The following is a 19,861-nucleotide window of genomic DNA, read 5'->3' as shown; positions in this document are numbered from 1 at the left end:
GAAGAGAAGGGAAGAGAAGGGAAGAGAAGGGAAGAGAAAAGGAAAATAAAGGAAAGAAAAGAAGAAAAGAAAAGAAAAGAAAAGAAAAGAAAAGAAAAGAAAAGAAAAGAAAAGAAAAGAAAAGAAAAGAAGAGAAAAGAAAAGAAGAGAAAAGAGAAGAGAAAAGAAGAGAAAAGAGAACAGAAGAAGAGAAGAGAAGAGAAGAGAAGAGAAGAGAAGAGAAGAGAAGAGAAGAGAAGAGAAGAGAAGAGAAGAGAAGAGAAAAGAGGAAAAGAAGTAGAGAAAGAGAAGAAATAGAAAAAAACAAAGAAATAGAAAAAGGCAGAGGAATAGTAAATGAAGAGAGGGGAAAAAAGGAAAAAGACAAATAAAAGGATCAGCCATGTTTTGAATTTCTCAGGTGTCCAGGTTTCTCTTTATTTTGGTGTACCTCACTTTGGGACTCATGATGACTTTAGCTGCTGTGACAGTGTCTGACTCTGAAGCGTATCAGGATTACCTTGACTTAAGCTGATCCTGTGCTATGGAAAAGCTGATGACACTCCCACTTTTCTTTGGCAAAGGAAAAAAATTAAAAAATAAATAATTAAAGAAAAAGTAAATCTTACAGAGTGTGTCCTGATAAAAACGGTGTTGTTCTGTCAGTTTTGTAGAGCGGACACCAATCATCACCAAACTCCATCCAGACATTGAGCCACTGACCAGCTGTCTCTGGACCCAATCCTACATCCAATTCTTCATTCATAGAAAAGTTCACCAATCAAATTTATATCTTCCCAATGTGGAGAGAAGGATGTTGTGAATTACTCTTAAGCCATATTTGAAAGCAGAACTCAGTATATACATTTACTATCTATCTGTATCAAAGTACATGGCATTCAGGGTAATATTGCAGAGATCTTAAACATACTATTCTCTACCTGAAACCTTCTGAAAAAATAAGATGATTAGTATGCCATGGCTGCAGTTATCCTGAACTATCTTCTAACAGTGAGACTGAAGCAGTGCTTGTTGTAATTACCTTGTCGAGATGTGCATCTGTTGTCTTCATACTCTCGAACTTTTTCTGCAAGCTGTAAACAAGCAGATGTTGCATTTGCACTGGATGGATGCAGTGTCATTATCTCAAACAAGATCTACACAAACTCTTCAGTACTGCAGACCAAAACTAAAGTGCTGTTATCAAAGTAATTTTCAACTGTTAATTCAGCTTTAATCTCAGAATAGTTATGTTTAATTATGTTTGTTTGATCTTTCAAATGATCTGTGATAGGAAGTCTGCCACAGATTAACTGCTGGAATTCCACTGTCAATTCTCTAATTTGACTATAGTAATGTACAGAACCATTACGGATTTCCTTTCTAGATTAGGAAAAAAATTATGACGTATGAGTGATAAAGCAAGGAGTGACCTATTGGATGGTCATTTCTGGTTGGATTCAAGCTGTCCTTGGGCCAAGAGAGTCTGTTATGGTTAGAAACGCTTTGTTCTAACTCAGCTGTCAGTGTCTTACAAGAAAGACTTAGGAGACCCATTTTCACAACAAGGCTAGTACTACGACCTACTAACTTTTAACCATCATAGAGTAAGTCGCCATGGACTTCTATCTACATTTTACACTCTTACAACTTTACAAAACAAAAAAGTAACTTCTGACATCTGTGGGATGATTTGTTGGGCATCACTTTTTGAAACTATGTTAGGAAGTAAAAAATGAACAAAGCCATTGCTTCTAAGAGTAAAATGTGCAGTATAAAATGAAGTGAAATACTATACACCACTTTCTACTTAACTCATTCCCAAAGCTAATTCCCACTGCACACTGTGCAGTGTTTGCTAATTTAAAGCTGAGCCTCTTAGTCATAAAAGAACCAGAGGACATAACGGATCCAGGAACACGCTGAACAACATTTCCAAGGCTTAGGTTGTTGTGGAACTCAGAGTTTCCTGTGAAAACTAAGGTCTCCAGTTCATCACAATGTAAAGCAAGAAAAAAATTAAATCCTCTGAGTTTTAAGAGAACCAGAAAAAAGCACTGAGATCTTATTGATTACTAGTAGTACTAATGGACAACTTAAAGCCTCAACAAGGGAAACGGGGGGAAAACGCCAAACAATCATGGGTGCTTTGGCTCTCATTTCATTTTACAAACCCTACAATCTTTTGCTGCATGTATCTCAAGTGGAAAAACATCCTCTTTCTATTACTTCTTACTCTTACTGAGAATTGTAAACAAGTGTCTGAACTAGAACATGGAACAGAAATTCAGATGCAGACTCTGCCTAAATGTAAATGTACCTACTTCATGCGTCTATCTATGCAATGAGCATTCCTTTTAATAAAAGTGAAATTATTGCCATACCTGATTCCAGATAGACTGTCTAAAGCATGCAGGTCCGGCACATTGGAAAGATCAACTCTGCACAGATAGGGAGAGAAAGAAAGGTTTGTATTTTCACTGCATGTAAGAATTATGCGTACTGAAGCTTCGATTACTCATTTTTAAACATACAAATAATTGTTCATGTTTGTTGTTTTTTTTTCCTGATCTCTTATTCCAATGCAAAGCACCAGAAGCTAGCCCTATTTTCAGATGTCAGCAGTCAGTGCTATCTACCGTGGAGTAAAGCAGCTTTCAGCTGTACAGTAATATGGGAGCATAAAAAGAGAATTTTAGTGAATACAGTTAAAAAATAAATTAATACTAAACAAACAAACAAACAAACAAAAAAAAAAACCCACACAAGAATCTGTTTTCTAAAAGATGTGATTTGAATTGGATGCCTAAGTGTTATCTAATTCTCTGATGGGAACAATCGTTCTGTACCTCTTTGAACACAAGCACACATTAAAACACAGTACAGGTAGGTATGCATGTGCACAGCCAACAGATCATAATGAAAGCTTTGTAAAAATAATGTCAGTGGGACAGGATTTGGTACTTGTTGGAATACAGGTTAATCTAATACCTCGACCTTTGTGTCTCCAAAATTTCAACAAGTCCATTTATTGACCTAAAACAAATAGAAAAAAGCAAAATGAGGTGCAAACGCAACTGTAATCTATCGACTGAACAATTTAACAATGTAGAGCAATACAAGAAACATAACGACATCTCTCACACTGTTACTAAATGTTTTACAGTCCAAGAGGCATCAAGAAAAAGTTTGCTTTTGTGACATTTTATAGCCGAACCAAGGTCAAAATTCACAACTTCTGACAATAAAATACTACTACTGAACATAGCATTTTTCTTCTCCCAGTACAAACTGCAAGGTTAAGAATTCTCAAGAGTCTGAACCACAAATAACGTTGCAAAGTATTTCTCAATATTCCTTTTTGTCTGTCAGGGTACTGAGAAAGATGGAACACACCTTTGAACACTGCTTTGATTCAGCCCATTTGTTCTTTTACATCCATGACAATTATTCAGATATCTTCCATACCCCTTTATATTTGCTAATAAACATGTATGGACTAGCAGACATTGCCCCCCGTAGTTAACTCAGACAAATGGCAACAGCTGCCCAATAGTATAAGAATGTGAGCACTTAAGACAAAGGTCTATTATAAGGCATTTTTTAGGCCTAATTTAGCCAAGGAAACAGTGTGGAGTTGCACCAGAAGAGGGTCAGGTTGGGTATTAGGAAAAGGTTCTTCACCAGAGGGCGGTAGACATGGAACAGCCCCAAGCAGCCAGAGTTCAAGGAACATTTGGAGAAAGCTCTCAGACATAGAATTGGAATTTTGGGTGGTCCTGAGTAGAGCCAGAGGTTGGAGTCAATGGTCCTTGAAGGTTCCTTCCAACTTAAGAGCATTCTTGGATTCTATTCTATAATTCTACACTTCTGAGCAGGTAACATCAAATCTTACTTAGGCAAGCCGATAATACTGTGGAAGCACAGAAATGCACTGGAAACATCTCCAGAAAGGGGCAGACTCTTTTTCACTGCTTTCTCACTGCTCTTTTTCACTACACGATCTGTTGGAACAATCATGAGATCTAATTTCTAATAACATTTGAGCACGTACAATGTCACGGTTATACCAGAAATTTCATACCTGACAGTTGGTCTGACTTTATTCAATTCTTCCCTTGACACCAAATCCGTTTTATTGACGATTACAAGATCAGCTAATGCAACCTGCCTATGCATTTGGAAAAAGAAAAAAGGAACACCTTGAAAAAAAAAGCAGTTTTTTGTAAGGCAGAAGCAGTATGTCTCTCATAGCACTGTAAAATTACTATATTGTTAGTACAGGAAGGCAAACATTAACCAAACCATCAGCCATCTAAAACATCATGGAATGACTACAGTATTAGCTTCTTGAGGTTACTTGTGGCTTGTGCATTTCAGGAGACAAAAGTAGCAGCAGACAGTGACATGAAAGACAAGCCATGGCCACTGAAATGTTTACAAGCACAGCATGCTGAGGCTTTTTCACTGCTAGCAAAAATGTATAGCTAATGGTGAGGAGACTATACTGAAAACTGTTTTTGTAGCTGAAAGTTGAGCTTCTTTCAACCTGTTATTTGTACTCTATCTGTTGTAGTTTCCATGGAAAAAAAGAGGAGGCATTATTTTCAGATCAACCTACTTATTAGAAAATTCCTATCTAAGCAGAATGATCAAATGAAGTACAGAGTAATTTTTGCTTTCTACCTTTGTTTAAAAGCAAGGGAGGGGAAAACCTTAGAAAAGAAAAAGAATCAATTTTGAATGATCTTCCGCACAGTGCAGTCACTGACTATGATTAAAAAAGTGGTTTTGATATCCATACCGAGATGCTTCGTTGACAAGGCCTTCTGGCTTCTCCTCTGTCAAGTGCTAGGCAATAATTAAAACAACTGGATTAAGCATGTTTAAAAAATGTTCAAATTAATTTGCATTTAAACTATGCCAAAATCATTTTACACAATGTATGATTTTCATTCATACTGCTTAAGTTACTACGTTGTAAGGAACTGTTTTTATGGCCAACTATCAATGAAAAAGCTAGAAATGAAAAACTATTTCTGCACTTACCAATCCTCACTGTTCTGTAGGTCTGTTCTTTCAGTACACTTTACTTAGATGCCTCTGTTACCTGACATTTTATTCTACTTCCAGGCAACTAAATCATCTGTTAATCCGATACAGTATGTAGTAGTCCAACCCTCTAACCTCTCCTCCCCGTACCTGCCATTACAGTCATTAAATTACCTGACTTACAACCTTAAGTCACTTGTTACCACACTGGTGTCAGAGATATGTTCTTACTCCTCCTGCTGCTAGTAATACGGATCAATGACAGTCTCTAAGACAAAATTCTCCCTGAAATTCCATAGCAATGCAAAAATTTATTTGAAATACAACCAAGATTCTTGAGTGAAATGATAAAACCTAGAACAAAACTATTGTCGTGAACCTGCTTTAGCAGGATTGGACTTGATGATCCCCAGTTGTCCATTCCAACCCCCACAGTTCTGAGATTCCATGAATCTCAGAATATCAAGTCACATACGACTCTGAGACAGGCACCTCCTTTCTAAATAAAACTCTTAAAGGTTAAAAGGAACATTGGTGCTGATATCCTATGGAGATCAAGCATAAGGCCACTTTTAGAGATTTGGACATATCCCCAAGACCTGGGAAGATCCATTCCAGAGTCCATAAGGAATCAAAAGATGGAGCTGATAAGCCACTCTCTCAAAACATCAAATTACTGTGAATAATGCATGAGTTACAAGTTATTCTTGTTTTAAATATTAAATACTCAAAATATGGGCTATTCTGATTGAGCATATATATACCACGTGGTGCAAGTCTACTACATCCATATGTGATCCCATGCACAAGGCAAGCATGTGCTCTGATGCTGACAGTAGCAAAGTTCTGGAGGACTTCCTTTCCTAAACATCCTCCAGCATAAGGAGGTTTTCTAGTATGTACCCAACAAACATGCGGATATGTTGGAAGTAAATCCTGGCAGCCATAAACAGTCCAGGAAGAATTGTTCTAGTTTTCCTTAAAATATGTTTCAGGGATCACATTTATCTTTTTGATCTCAGGATCCTGATCTCATTTTTATGATAATATTTGTGTACTTTTCCAAATTTTTCTCCAGTGCAAGGTAAAACCATCCTTAATCACTTCCTTCTCGTAAACCTTACATTGTGATGTTTGTCATGCAAGCAGTGTTTTCGCTCTTGCCCTTTACGACCTGTTTAATAGTCACATTATTTTGTGCCTTCTGGTTCCTCACCCATCACTCAGAAATACCCAGGAACATCAATGATTCAGTCTGCCCCTGAGCTCCTGAAGATGGAATTCAGAATGTCATCTTATTTCGTGACATTTAACTTCTCTTTGTAATCCCTATACTTAGTTAGAGAATTTTCTTCTTCACTTGTTAGCATTATTTGTGCGATCTGTCTGCTCACAATTACCTTTTTTATTCTTCTTCATGGATCTCAGGAGCTGTGTAATGAATATTGTTCATTCTGACTCACGTATCAGTGCTGTTTCAATCCTGTGAATAAGGAAATGTTTACAGGAATAGGACCTTGAACTAGATCCTGCTGGAGATGACAGAACCGAGATGGCTGAGGATTCCTGGAGAAGGAAAAATGATTGCCCTCTTCATATATTGCATTAAAACAGCTGCAAAAGAACACAGGCTAATTTTACAAAAGATACCTAACTCTGTGTTCGTATATATCTGTAATAATACCATAATTGCTGAAGTTTTTCATAAATCCTTGCTGTATTTCTCAATACAGCCTTCTTATTCCCTTTGGACATGATTGGCATTGACAGTGAGAAGCAAGAGAATCAGTGCTCTTTTCTTTTTTTCCTTTCCTTTCTTTTCTTTTCTTTTCTTTTCTTTTCTTTTCTTTTCTTTTCTTTTCTTTTCTTTTCTTTTCTTTTCTTTTCTTTTCTTTTCTTTTCTTTTCTTTTCTTTTCTTTTCTTTTCTTTTCTTTTCTTTTCTTTTCTTTTCTTTTCCTTTCTTTTTTTTTCCCAAGGTATTTCCAATATTTTTCACTTTTCCAGATCTACTGAGAACTGATTTTTTTCACAGTTCAGCATGTTTTGTTTTGTTTTGTTTTATTTTGTTTTGTTTTGTTTTGTTTTTCAGATATGGTTACTAATGATCTCTCCAACAGCCAAATTGCAACAGCTGTATCTAATCATTGTAATGCTCCCTCGTGGTGACTTGGGTTATAGCATGTTATTTTTGTTCACTTCTTCAGCTGTATGAGCTGTTACTGAACCAAGTCTACCACTTGCTGAATGCAAAATATCATGCAAAAGCACTGAGTGCTTGAGAGGTCTCATTAATACTTCCGTTTTCACTTCACTTTATAGGATCTAGCTGTGACCAAATAAAAAATGGCGGTGATTATAAAACAAACAAACAAAAACATTAGCAAGCAACTTAGTTGAATATCTCACCCGACCCTGCTCCCTCCTCCCCCAGCGGTAGCAGATCTCCATTGCAGAGCTGTAGTTGGTGACTTGCTGTCTCTAAATCTTTCTGTCTGTCTCTGCATCCCATTGCAACATGAGAGAGATACAGTGGCAACAGCCCGTGTTAAACTGCAAACTTACCCCTGTGAAATCAGTTTTACTAGTGACAGCAGCTATATGAAATGTTTTGCCAACAGAAACCATGCTGATTACAAATCTCACCCCCACACATCTCTAGCCAGTATGTCTATAACACAGATCTGTCAGGCTGGTAACATTACCAAGCTTTGAAAGGCATTTTTGTCTGTCACCTCCTCACTTCCAAATATAATTTGGCACAAGTTTGTTTGCTTCCTGCATGCAGAAAATGATACACATTAATCCTTACCCCACTAATAAAATGAAGGATGTGAAAAGGGCGCAAGAGAAACAGTATGTGAACATGAGTTGGTTTCATTTCATTGTACTCAGATTCTCACTCTTCTGTGCAACAGTTATTTTCTTTGCCAGCTAGCAATGCAAGGGCGCATTAAGCATGAAAAGGTGGTTTGCTTTTCCTGTTAGCTTGATCATGCCAGTCTAAATGCAGTAATAACTTCCTCAAATGGTGACCGCATTACTTAACTGCTTCCCTTAGCAGCTATAAGCTCATTTTAAATGTTCAGATTTCTGAGATGATTGGCTCGAAGTAAACCACTGCTGCATGAACAGGTCCTTCCTTTAAATTCATTTTCTTGCCAAAAAATGCAGCAGCAAAAGCAGGCACTAACTACAGAGTGAGATGCACAGGAATGATAAACTCAGTAAGACTTCAACTGTCATTTTCTGGGTATGAGACTTGCCTAGTCATGTTAGCAGTTTCCTAGTTCTTGCAGTAGGTGGGCCCTGCCATTGCTCTCCTGTTTACTTTTGCAGTCACATGAAGCCAAAGCTTCAGCAAAACACAACCAACAGCACTATGACACTGCTTTATGAGGTTTAAATTAGAAATGCTTCATTTGCTATGAAAAAGACTGTATTTACTTAATGTCAGTGCAGGTGTTACACTGTGCAGGAATTACTGGTCACCTCTATGCATGCAACCAAGATGTGTATTTGCAGGCTTGCTGAAGCACTTGCAGAGGATCAGTGTGGGTGGGAGACTTTTGCACATGAAAGTGTTGTGTTTTCATATATGCTTAGACAATATAAAAAAACATTTCAAGGGCAACTTCAGCATTAAGTCTAGTTATGAAGAAGTCAAGAGATGCACTTGGTTTGTAAAGCCTTTTTATTTCATGTTAAAAATGTTTTCAGGTTGCTTGTCAGTGTTTTTTTGTTGGTGTTGTTTGTGTTTGGTTTCGGCATGTGCACACATGCTAGAATTACCAGCAAAACCAACCTGTGTGTGTTTGCAAGAAATGGAGTAACAGTCTACAAGCACAGATAAAATCCTTTTTAGTTGTTATTTGCAATCTTTTTTCATGTTCTTCTTCGTGAGGATAAGCAGTTACTTATTTTTTTCTTTTTCACCCTACAGCATAGGAAGAAATTGCTTGTTTGCAAACATTCTCAAGCAAACAAAGGTTATAAATGAAACCACCCCATCTGTTCAGATGGTGGAACAACTTCGTTTGCTGCAGTATGAATTTGCTGTTTTGCAGTCAAAATTGCATAGTGTTGTAAAATGTCATCCTTAAAAACACAATTAAAGAGTTTTAAATTACTTGCTTGGGATTAATGTTCCACCAGCTGGTGTACTTACTTCTTTTCAGGTTTGCTTGCTGTGAAACTTCCATGTAAAAACTGGTAGACACCGGTGTTCTGTAATGTCAGTCTAAAGTCATGTCAGGATTCAGTTTTGTATTGGAACCAAAACATTCAAGGGGCTTTGGATGAGCAAGTGCAATTTCCAGGTACATAAGAGGCCTTGAGTTTCACTGCACACTACATATGCATTGCATAAATACATTATAGCACTCAGGAAAAATAGAAAACAACAAAAAACCAACCTAAACTCCCCTGTGGTATACATATGTATATCTATCTATCTATCTATCTATCTATCTATCTATCTATCTATCTATCTATCTATCTATCTATACATACACTTATGAGCCAGAGCTGATTATGCTTTCTTCTATCCTTAAAATGTCCCTAGTAAAATACGTGGTTTTTTGACTCTTGACATCTGTGGCTGGACCAATGTACAGGAATTATTTTTTTTTTACATTATATTTCATGGAGTCCACCAAATTTTCAAAGGCTTACAAGTTTAGCATTACAAAACCAAACAGCAGAATTATACCTCAAAGAAACAAAGTAGATACTACTTTATTTGGTTATGATAGGAATATGTAACAAGAAATTAATGCAATGAGTTAACACTTACAGTTTATAATACAGAAAGTTGAAACATTAAGTACCTTCCCTCCTATCTGTAATACTGTCCTTGCAAAACTGACCAGATTGTCTCTTCTGGTTATATAAAAGTAAACAAAATACAACTACATTGAAATAACTTCCAATTACTGATTGATCTAAAAATGCAGTACCCACCCCCACCTTATACCCATAGGAAGCACAGAGGTAACTTCTCAGAAAGCAGGAAGCTGTTTCCTGTAGCTTTAAGGTAAACTATTTACTGGAAAAACAGAACAAATCAACCTATCAAGCAGCAACTGCTAACATAATGTTCAACAAAAACGCGAATGTGTCTTATTATTTCATATAAACATCTGTGGTTTTTACCCTTACAAACAATACATACATGTATTTTTATTTTGTTTATTTTATTTACTTATTCAGAAAGTGGCTACTGTTTGAGAACAAAAATCTAGTCACCGGTAATTCAACATTTAATTGTGTTTAAGCCTGATAAGAAGTGGATAGAAAACAAGAAGAGAAGATCAACACAAAGAACCTTCTCTCTCTTACAGTACCTGCAGGAAGATTAAGGTTATCCCTTGTGATGGACATTTGGCCACTGTTGTTGTTCTTGCCTGTTTCCTGTGGCAAAACCTACATTAACCAAATTCCTACTTAATTTGGGTTCTACTTTTATGTGAAGTCCTATTATCTACACATTTATTTCTAACACTGACTTCCTCTTATTTAGCTTTATCACCTTTTGTACTGCTACAGAGGGTAAAGGTAGCTGTTTACTTGCATATGACAGCAATTTTAGTTGATGTGTGCACAACCAATAACATAAGACATCCAGACTTGGCAGAGATAAAGAATACTTCCAAGTGCTGGTCATTAAATGATGACTAACAATGTGCAAGAAAGCATACATTTGCAAACTGCATAACAAGGTGATACATTATGTTTTTTTAGTATATTTTCTGAGGTGCTGTTCAATGTGATGTAATTTGGTTCTACCACTGTTATAACCAAGACACTTAACATAAATTGATGGTAAGAACACTGAAAGAAAAGCTGCTCTGAGCCACTGAGGGCAGTTTTCTTTGACAAAATTCAACAACCAATAGCTGTTAATTATTCGTTCAAATTCCTAACACCATATAAACATAAATAAACATGTAAAATATACAGTCTCGGGGCCCATAATACCCATATGGTATATGGACTATCCCAGAAATAAAAGGAAAAAATCTACCTAGAAAGATATTTTCACTTTCTTCATAGAATAATGGTTAGATGGACAGACTCCGTAAGTAAGAAATTTAAACTGTATGATACAGCTGAAAATCCCACAATAGGATTTCATGATATCCCCATAATAAATTGCACTAACAATTTAAATATTTGTCTGTAAAAAGGACTTCATCTAAAAAACAGTCAACAGATGTTATTAAAAAGCTACTTTTCTCCTCAACACTAACCTATGTACAAATACAATACACACACATGTACATACACTTGTACTAATTTGGACTGTACATTACTATAATGAAACTGTATGTTGCACAACATGGTATAAGCTTCTGCATTTCTTGGAGATAGCATCTTCTTATTTGACTGAAACTGTATACAAATAAAGCATGTGTAAGACACATGGTCTCACTGTATTACTAGTAATTTGCTGTAGACGCTGTTATTTGCATTAGTAGAACATGTGCCCCTTCTGCTAGTGGTAGACATCGATTGGCCACTGCTGTTACTGCTGTTAGGATCTGAAGTCTCTTTACAACTCAAGAGACTAAACAGTTGTCTCTGATACTGAGAAGAAGCATAGTAGTAAATAAAGGGATCGATGCAACAACTAACACTGCTGATGCATACACACAGTAGATAGGTGAAGTAGAGATACTCTAAGCTGTTGTCGTATGAAAAACGGATATAATGAATTAATAGCAGGACATTTGTTGGCCCAAAACAGATGACAAAAACTGAGAAAACAGCCACACACAAGAGCAAGGCACGCGTCTTCTTATTTTGTCCCGCAACGATACTAGAAGAACTCAGACATCGAATGATGCACACATAACAGATGGTAGATATTATAAATGGCACCACAAAGAAAACAGATGAGAAGACGGAGAAAAAGTGTGTGTAATAGCTGTGAAGCTCAGATTCCCTTAGCACGTCATGGCAGGTTGTGATATTTAACTTGGGTATTTCCATAGTTTGCTCTCTGATGAGAAAAGGTACAACCCCAGTTATTGCTACAAACCATATGATGAAACAAATCACTGAAGCACGTGTTAATGTACGCCAGCCAAGAGCCTGCATGGGGTACACCACTGCTAAGAAGCGATCAAAGCTTATGCTTGTCATCAGCATTATCGAACAGTACATGTTACAGTAGAAAGCAGCAGTGACGAAGCAGCACATCCGAGGTCCAAATACCCAGTTGTTTCCAGAGAAATGGTAAGCAATCTTGAAAGGGAGCACACTTACAAACAGTACATCCGCAAGAGCCAAATTCAGCATGTAAACTACAGCTGGCTTTTCAATTTTCATTTTTTTCAGAAACATGAATATGGCTGTAATGTTCAGAGGGAGGCTGAGCACAACCACTACTGTGTAAACCGAAGGAACAAAACGGGTCAGCCATGGACTAGTGAGGTATCTCCCTGTTTCCACTGACACTGTTCGTTGTTCACGTGGAGGTGATCTAGTCTGATTGGTAGATCCTAATCCAACATCCGAATCGTTTTCAGCACTGATTTCAATGTCTTCCAGAGGTATAGGTATCAGAAAAGTTCTGCCCATTGCTCTGCTTCCATTATATGTACGGCCTGAAATGTAAGAAAGCACAGAGATTAGAAAGCAAATATTTACATGCTACAGGGAAGTGAAAATAGCTTTCAACGAGGAAATCTAAAATCATACTAGTAATACAAAATAATGCAGTTAATTTCTTATTCAAAACATGGTCTACTCACAGATTTTGGTCCATCTTGTTTTGTTCTAGTCCCTGTTACATGTTCAGGTAAAATTTCCTCTGCAAACTCTTAACTCTCAGCTTTTAAGCTCTTAAAGAGAGCAGCTGAATTCTACTTGTGCTTAACAAATCGATCTCGCGTATTTGGGCTACTTTAGCACAAGAACAACTATAAAGCTGCTACCCACTGGTTTTCTTTGTCCAACCTGTCATACATTTTCTAAAATATGAGCTACTGGGATAGACATGGAATTCATACACAGAATTCCTGCTAGAATTATGTGTCACTGAAGTAACAAAATGCTGTGATGTAATTAAAAACATCAAGTTACTGAGACATTTCTGTAGTCTCTGGAGACAGGAACTACAGATGGCCAGATGAATTTAAAGTTAGACAGCGGAAGTCTCCACACAGCTGTCAACGCTGGTATGAATCAGCCTTCTTCCTGTGCTACAGGTAGCCACATCTTGCACTGATTGAAACACTTCACCAGCTCTACTTATTGTAGCCTGCAGAATGTACTGAGAACAGCGTGTGTCCAGCATGCCCTTACAGCACTTCCAAAACCTGTCACAAGGGTTGTCTCCACAGCCAGCTCTTCTGCAGCACGGTTCAGTGACTGCTACTGAAGATGAGTCAGAACAGGGTGTCTGCCTTTGGAATGTAGACATAGCAAGTTATGAAAGTGTGAATTACAGAGAACTGAACGTGTGGCAAAGGCATATATATGTAAAAACAAACATCAGAAGAGTTACTGTAGATACTATTTCAGATAATTTTTTTTGGAGAATTATATATCATTTTCAGCTTACAGTAGTTAGGTGTAGCTTACTTGAAATGTTCTGTAAGCAGACAGAAGTGACAGCTATTACTGCTTAAGTAACAATTCAGCTGCTTAGCTAGACAAATGATCTGTTCAATTCTAGATTACTAAAATAAAAATTAAGCTGTGTAAGCTTGAATCAGTAAGCTGAAAGTACTTAAGCTCAACTAACCCATCTAAAACCAGTGTTCTTTAGATGCAGTTACTTGTTCTACAGTAATTCAAATCATTTACTTTTAAATGCAGATGAGAACAAAAGCGTCTTAACGAGGCAGACGGCAAGAGCAGCTGTAAGCAGCCAACTGCTAACCTTTGTGAGCAGGCTATGAGAGAGCAACCTTGCAGCTCGAATGTTAGTAAAACATGGGATGAAATCATAGCAGTGGTAGCAGGGATTTTTAGTTTTTAAAGCTGCTGTGCAGCATGAATCATGGTGTATCACAGCAGCGCTCTGGGAGGGGGGGGGAAAGCACAAAACGGGGGATGTGTTTGAGATAATTGTGTTTGTGTGTGATGTTACTTGACTGCATCCTCTAAAGTTCAGAGAAAAAAAGTTATTGCTGGGAAAAATTCAAATCTGGGAAACTGCTCTGTAAACCGAAGTAGGAACTATTTAATAAATACACCAAAACACAAAGGGCACAGAAGTATGAGAGATTCAGTACACAGTGTTTGCACAGAAGGGTACTACACAAAATTACAGAAAGATCTAGTCCTCATTCCAAGAGAAAACATTAACAGAAGGCAGAACTACAGATCCCCAGTCCTTCACGATTTCAGACGTTCTGTCCAAGTGATTAGATGGCTCCAATAGTCAGCTCTTAGTTACGCAGCTCAGATACAGCGTAAGTTATCTTTAACATCTCTAACTTCAGCCTGCAGCTGAGTACTTACGTAATTTCCACTGCTTAATGATTACGGCAAGAGGAAACTGTCACAATTGGCACAGTTGGTGTTCACCTCTCTTGGAAAAATCAGAACTGCATGTAATTGGAAAACAACAACAACAAAAAACCCCTTGATTTCTCCTGCCAAGAGACAAGTCTCCACAGTAAAGCTTTGAGACATCAGTAGGAGTGATGAAAAAGCTTTAATTGCAGCTCTGATTAATGACTTCAAATGCTATAAAATACCTGTTTCTTCCAGTGCTGTTTCAAAAACCAAAAACTTCAGGAAAGGACAATGATGATATCCCAGTCCCCAGAGCTCCTTCTTGGTTCCTCCACCACCAAAGCACAAAGAAGATGTGACGTGGTTTCACATCAGGTAAGCACGTTTCAGAGGAGAGCACAGATATAAGAACAGAGCTACATTTGGAGATGAGCATTGTGCTACTGAGGTCTACAGAACATGGGAGCTGAGATGCTGCTGACAAGCACCTCTCATTTGCCTGCCTCCCTGAACTCCAAAGCGCTTCACCTCTGCTGCCTCACTGTAGCTAGCAGTGCCGCAGTGAAGCAATACTGCTGTTCTCACTTTTTGAGGACTTGTAAGTGAACTACATGGATCCACAGATCCATAGTTATTGGCCAAAATACTTGAGAGTAACCCAACGTACTTCTTGACAGTGACTCATTAGAGCACTATGAAAAAGCTTTGAGAAAAATGACTACTAGGAGAGTTTCTGTTTACCAGCCACTGACCTTTGTTTGGCTGTTCCTATAGTTAAACAGTGCTGCTAAGTTTAGTTACATGCAGAATTCCTGGAGCTAACCTGTTTACAAACTGAATTACAGTCTGAAGTATTTTGAGTTTGCATTACTCCATTATCAAACTTCTCTAGAAGTAGAAATCTACTAGATTAATTCAGGATGAGAACATTACAGAAGTAAATTTAATTCTTCTAAAATTATCTGAAATGATACTCTGCATAAACGACGTATTCTTCATATAGGCAGTGACTTTAATTCAAGTTGAACTCAACCCTGATGCTGTTACCAACACCTCCACACTGTGTACTGTGCCCAAACCATATCCGATATGCGAAAATAGGACGAGACCTTAACCTGGCTGTTACTCCGCCTCCCTCTAGAGAGCAAGAATTTAAACTTTCTTAATGAAGTTCAATTTGATTTGAAGATATTGATGGCTGCATACCAGTTCTTTTCCTTTGCAAAGATATTTGTTTGAATAACCCACTGTCTGTACACCATTAGAAAAAACAACAGTGCACGTCATGCGTGATAAAACAGAAAGGAAGAATATTACTGCCCGGGGTTCTGGATTCCTTGTGTGTCAGTGTTTATTTGAAAAAGCCAATGATCAGATTGGGCAGAGGATGAGATGGCAACGTGTTATTTTAAAAGATTTTAATGAACCTTGACAGTAAATGTATGACAATCTGTAATGGGAAACAGACTTTACCTATAAGCCATAGCAAACCAAATGCTGTACAGAAAAGATTTTAAAACTACCATTAGACAGCTACAACTATACCAGAATCTTCTAGGTATTGAGTCTGAGCTGTATAAAATGTCACATTACATGCCTCTAAAATCCATCTGGTTACAGCTTCAATAATTTTTAGCCACAACAATATTTTGTTAGAAAAGAAGTAAAGGTTTGATAGCATAATAATCATAAGCATTCAAACAGTCATCCTGCTTTTGCAAGGCTGAGACACAATCTTCTGGAAAGAGGTCAAAACTCCAGGATTATTATTTTGATAATTAATAGCATTCTAACTGACTTAATAGCTGCCTGTACTTATAACATACACAAGAACCCTGGTTTATTAAGAATGATGGGATAAAGTTTTATCCTCGTGGTGTACCATTAGGACATTGTGCTACATACACAGTTTGTTTCTAGTAAGAACTTTGAAAGGTGAAAATACCCAACAGCTTGAATTTTTCTTTTACTGCCTCTGATCCTTACACTGATTCTCCAAAAAGACGCAGGGAAACGACACAGAAAGCTCAGTCAGTAAGTTGGGGATCATTTGACTTTAACATACTGTAGTGTTCTGTCTTCCACTGAATACTATTATTGGATTCCTGGTTATCATTCACACATTCTGCTTACCCTGAAAGATGATGCTTTGTTCTACACAGAGCTGTTTTGTAATTTCATTTCATGTCAGTTTTCGCATGTAAGAAGTTACTGAGAATACTGCACCATGAAAGGAAAAGTAGAGAGCAAAAAAATACAACAGCTTCAACCAATCTTTGACATCACCCTACATCACCTGAGTACCAGGGAAAAAAATAAAATAAATCAGAAGTGTTTCTATATACTTGTTTATAAACAAGCAATATTTATGTTCATCTCCCAGTGGTTGTTTTTATGAGGTGGAAACTAAACATTGGTTAAGCCAGTTAAAGATGTGCCACTGGATAACCATTTATATTGAGTTCCGGACATTACTGACTGCGGTGCTGCACCACTGGCTTACAACAAAAACATTGCTCCTTGTACCTCCCCTCTGTATAACCGGCATCTAGAATCCATATTTTTCAGTGGCATGTAAATTAAGTAAAGATAGAATGAGATGTGCAAGTGAGACATGTTCATAAGGAAGCTAATCTTGTAGGAGAGATGACAGTGACTACCTTTTGTAACAACACACACCATAATTTTTAAAATATCCTTTGTCAAATCTCTCCATTTATATCATATTCATTACTGTATTACATAAATGACTCAGTAGCAGTTTTAACACAGCTTACTTAAGTACCATTTTCTTGCAAACTGTTCCTTTTTGCTTTCCTTTCTCCTTAGTTTTTGCTACAAGTGCTGGCTCCAAGCCATGGCAACATTTCTCTTTTCAGTCACCTGTTGCCATACAGGAAAGCGTGGGCCAGTTCAGACCTCAGCCAGCATGCTGCTTGGCTTTTCAGAGGCAGCATCTGAAGAGCTCAGGAGCAAGTGCCCAGCACCTGCTACAAAGCTGCCTTCTTCCTCCTGTCTGCAGGTCCACCTGAGGCCAACAAGGTGGGAACTGTGGATGTTGAGGGAACAAGGAGAGAGCAGGGAAGAAGCTGCAGGTGCAGGACAGAGCGAGCCTAGGAACAGAGCAATGCAGATGAAAGGGGATCTAAGTACACTGTGGTGAAAACAGGGCTGCTGTAAGGTCAGTGGGGAAATGACACTGCTGAGGGAGTGGGTGAAATGAGAGAGAAGCCATGCTCAGTTGCTGGGCTTTATTGATTCCACTGTGCATCAAATAATTTGGGCTTTTCTTTTCTCAGCCTCTTATCATACAGTAACTACATTCTTCATTGTTTCCTAAGGAAGCAGCAAATGAACGATGCACTTTAGGATGTCCTTTAGAGAAGACTACACTGCAGAAAGCAGGAAAACAAGCTTGGATGTTTCTGGAAACTGGAATAAGAGCATTCAGCAGTACAGTCTTCTTCCAGCATTAACTTCTGTAGTTTGTTATTACCTCCCACGCATGCATTCCCCCCATTTCTTTCAACAAGGACACTTCCGTTCTCTGCCAGCATAAACACACTTGTGGTCTCCTTATTCCCTCATGTCCCTGTGACAATAAGTTGTATAGCAGCACTAGGTTTCTCCCTCTGGTCCTTTCCTCCCAGCACAAGCACCAGCTCACTCCTCTTTCAGCCTTTGTTTCAGAAGGCCTGCTCCTAGCTGCAGACCCTCTGTTCCAGCTCCCTCAGCAGGAGCGCTGTGCTGAAATAAGTGTTACACAGAACCTTGCAGAAGAATCCTTTGCTATCTGCAAGTGCTTAACCTAGCTCTGCACCACTGCACCTCGGCTAGAACCCACAAGGCTGGGCATGTTTTCTGCACTCTTTCCCTGCACGCTACACCACCAAGTCGGGTTTTGAACCAGATGGGTCGGAAGTCTCATCCGGCAGAGTATACGCTGTCATCGGTGTTATTTCCAGATGAACAAAGAGAAAACTCATCTAACTGGAGAGCCTGCTCTGAGCTGGCTGGTGCCGGCACACCTCCCCGGACTGGTGCTACCTGCAGACTCGGCGGACACGCTGCCTCTCGGAGCTGTCAACGCGCTGCTGGGGCACCGAACACCGCATCCCACCGCCCATCACAGCCTTTCGCCACTACCTGCTACCTCTTGGCCACCCCGTCAGCCGCCGGGTGGCTGTAAACCGTTCTTTGTTTTCGAACACCCGGCATCATCTGTATTCCAGAGCTGTAGCATTCACTTAAACAAGACAAAACAAAAAACAAAGAAACCCACCACCGATCAACACTTATCTGGGCAAACCGCAGCAATCAACGCCGCACGAGCACCCCCACCGCAGCACTTCAGGGCTCCGAAGCGAGCAGGCTCTCCCCCACAACCCAGGCCGGCGGCAGAGCCGAGCCGAGCCCCCGCCCGACCCCTGGCAGCCCCCGCCGCGTCGAGACGAACCCGCGACTCACCGGCTCGGACGGCGGCGGCGGGGGAAGGCAACAGCGGGCAGCTGAGGACGGCCAGGGCGCAGAGCAGCGCGAGCAGCCCCATGGCTGCCGGAGCCCCGCGGTTCGTCCGTCCCGGCCACGCCGGGAAGCGAGTGAGAGCCGGGAGGAGCCGGGAGGAGCCGAGCCTGGCCGCCCCTCGGCCGCTGCTGGGAGAGGCGGGGGCGCCTTCCTGCCGGGCGGGGGCGGGACGGTCCCTAGTGGGAGGGATGGGTGGTGCCGGGTTCGCCGCTGGGGCTGGGGGTCGTGGTGCTGCTGGCTTGTAGTATCCCACGGGTAAGGAGAAGTGCGGAACGAGGGATTTTGTCCGAAGGTTTGGGCAGGCTGGAAGCACAAAACAACCCAACGCTATTCCTCGACCGCGTGGCTCTCACGCCCGCTTTGTTCCGTCTGGGCGGGGCTGCTCCCAGTGTTGCGGCACCTGTGCGGGTGGAGGGCCGGTGTGCTGGCGCCCCGACGGAGCTGTAGAGGTAGACGGCTTTGCCGCTATCGTTTAGGCTGTGTTTGCTGAGAATGCTATTCCACTCCACCGGTAGTTTGAGTGTATTTTATTCCTGAGGTATGTGCTGCAGTCATAAGCATTGCACGTCCCGTGATTTGCTGGGCTATGCAGCCCTGCCCTCAACTATATACATGTGTGTTTAGAGCAGTACAGGAATAATGGGAGGAGGCCTCTGTTCAGAACTGGATCAGTTACAGTTGTGTTATTACTGCAGAAACACTGATACTTAACTGAGAATAACAAGGATGGGAAGTCAACTCTTGACAGCAGGAGGATCCAGTGCTAATCTTATCTTGCTCGGCAGTGCACAATTCTGGCCACTGCTCTGCATTATCACACTGTTAGGCTGACTGCTG

At 39.7% G+C, this 19,861-nt stretch overlaps 2 protein-coding genes across 2 annotated transcripts; both read right to left on the bottom strand.

The window, feature by feature from the left end:
• Nucleotides 1–734: 734 nt before the first annotated feature.
• On the bottom strand, nucleotides 735–4,243 carry LOC146754029 (putative COBW domain-containing protein 7). Its single transcript, XM_085529522.1, has 5 exons — nucleotides 4,064–4,243; nucleotides 2,971–3,015; nucleotides 2,364–2,420; nucleotides 1,022–1,073; nucleotides 735–772 (listed from the first exon to the last, which is right to left on the bottom strand). The coding sequence occupies exons 1-5, from the start codon at nucleotides 4,156–4,158 to the stop codon at nucleotides 767–769; spliced, it is 255 nt and encodes an 84-aa protein (XP_085385648.1). The 5' UTR covers nucleotides 4,159–4,243; the 3' UTR covers nucleotides 735–766.
• Nucleotides 4,244–9,734: 5,491 nt separating this feature from the next.
• On the bottom strand, nucleotides 9,735–19,107 carry F2R (coagulation factor II thrombin receptor). Its single transcript, XM_015848878.3, has 2 exons — nucleotides 18,968–19,107; nucleotides 9,735–12,639 (listed from the first exon to the last, which is right to left on the bottom strand). Exons 1-2 carry the CDS (start codon nucleotides 19,047–19,049, stop codon nucleotides 11,459–11,461), a joined length of 1,263 nt encoding a protein of 420 aa, XP_015704364.2. The 5' UTR covers nucleotides 19,050–19,107; the 3' UTR covers nucleotides 9,735–11,458.
• Between the last annotated feature and the right edge of the window lie 754 nt (nucleotides 19,108–19,861).

Source organism: Coturnix japonica, chromosome Z (genome assembly GCF_054131305.1).
Source record: "Coturnix japonica strain WE chromosome Z, WE-NBRP24, whole genome shotgun sequence".
In the NCBI taxonomy this organism is placed as follows: Eukaryota; Metazoa; Chordata; class Aves; order Galliformes; family Phasianidae; genus Coturnix; species Coturnix japonica.
Note: the sequence above shows the minus strand (reverse complement) of the source record. Positions and strands in the feature narration are given on the sequence as shown.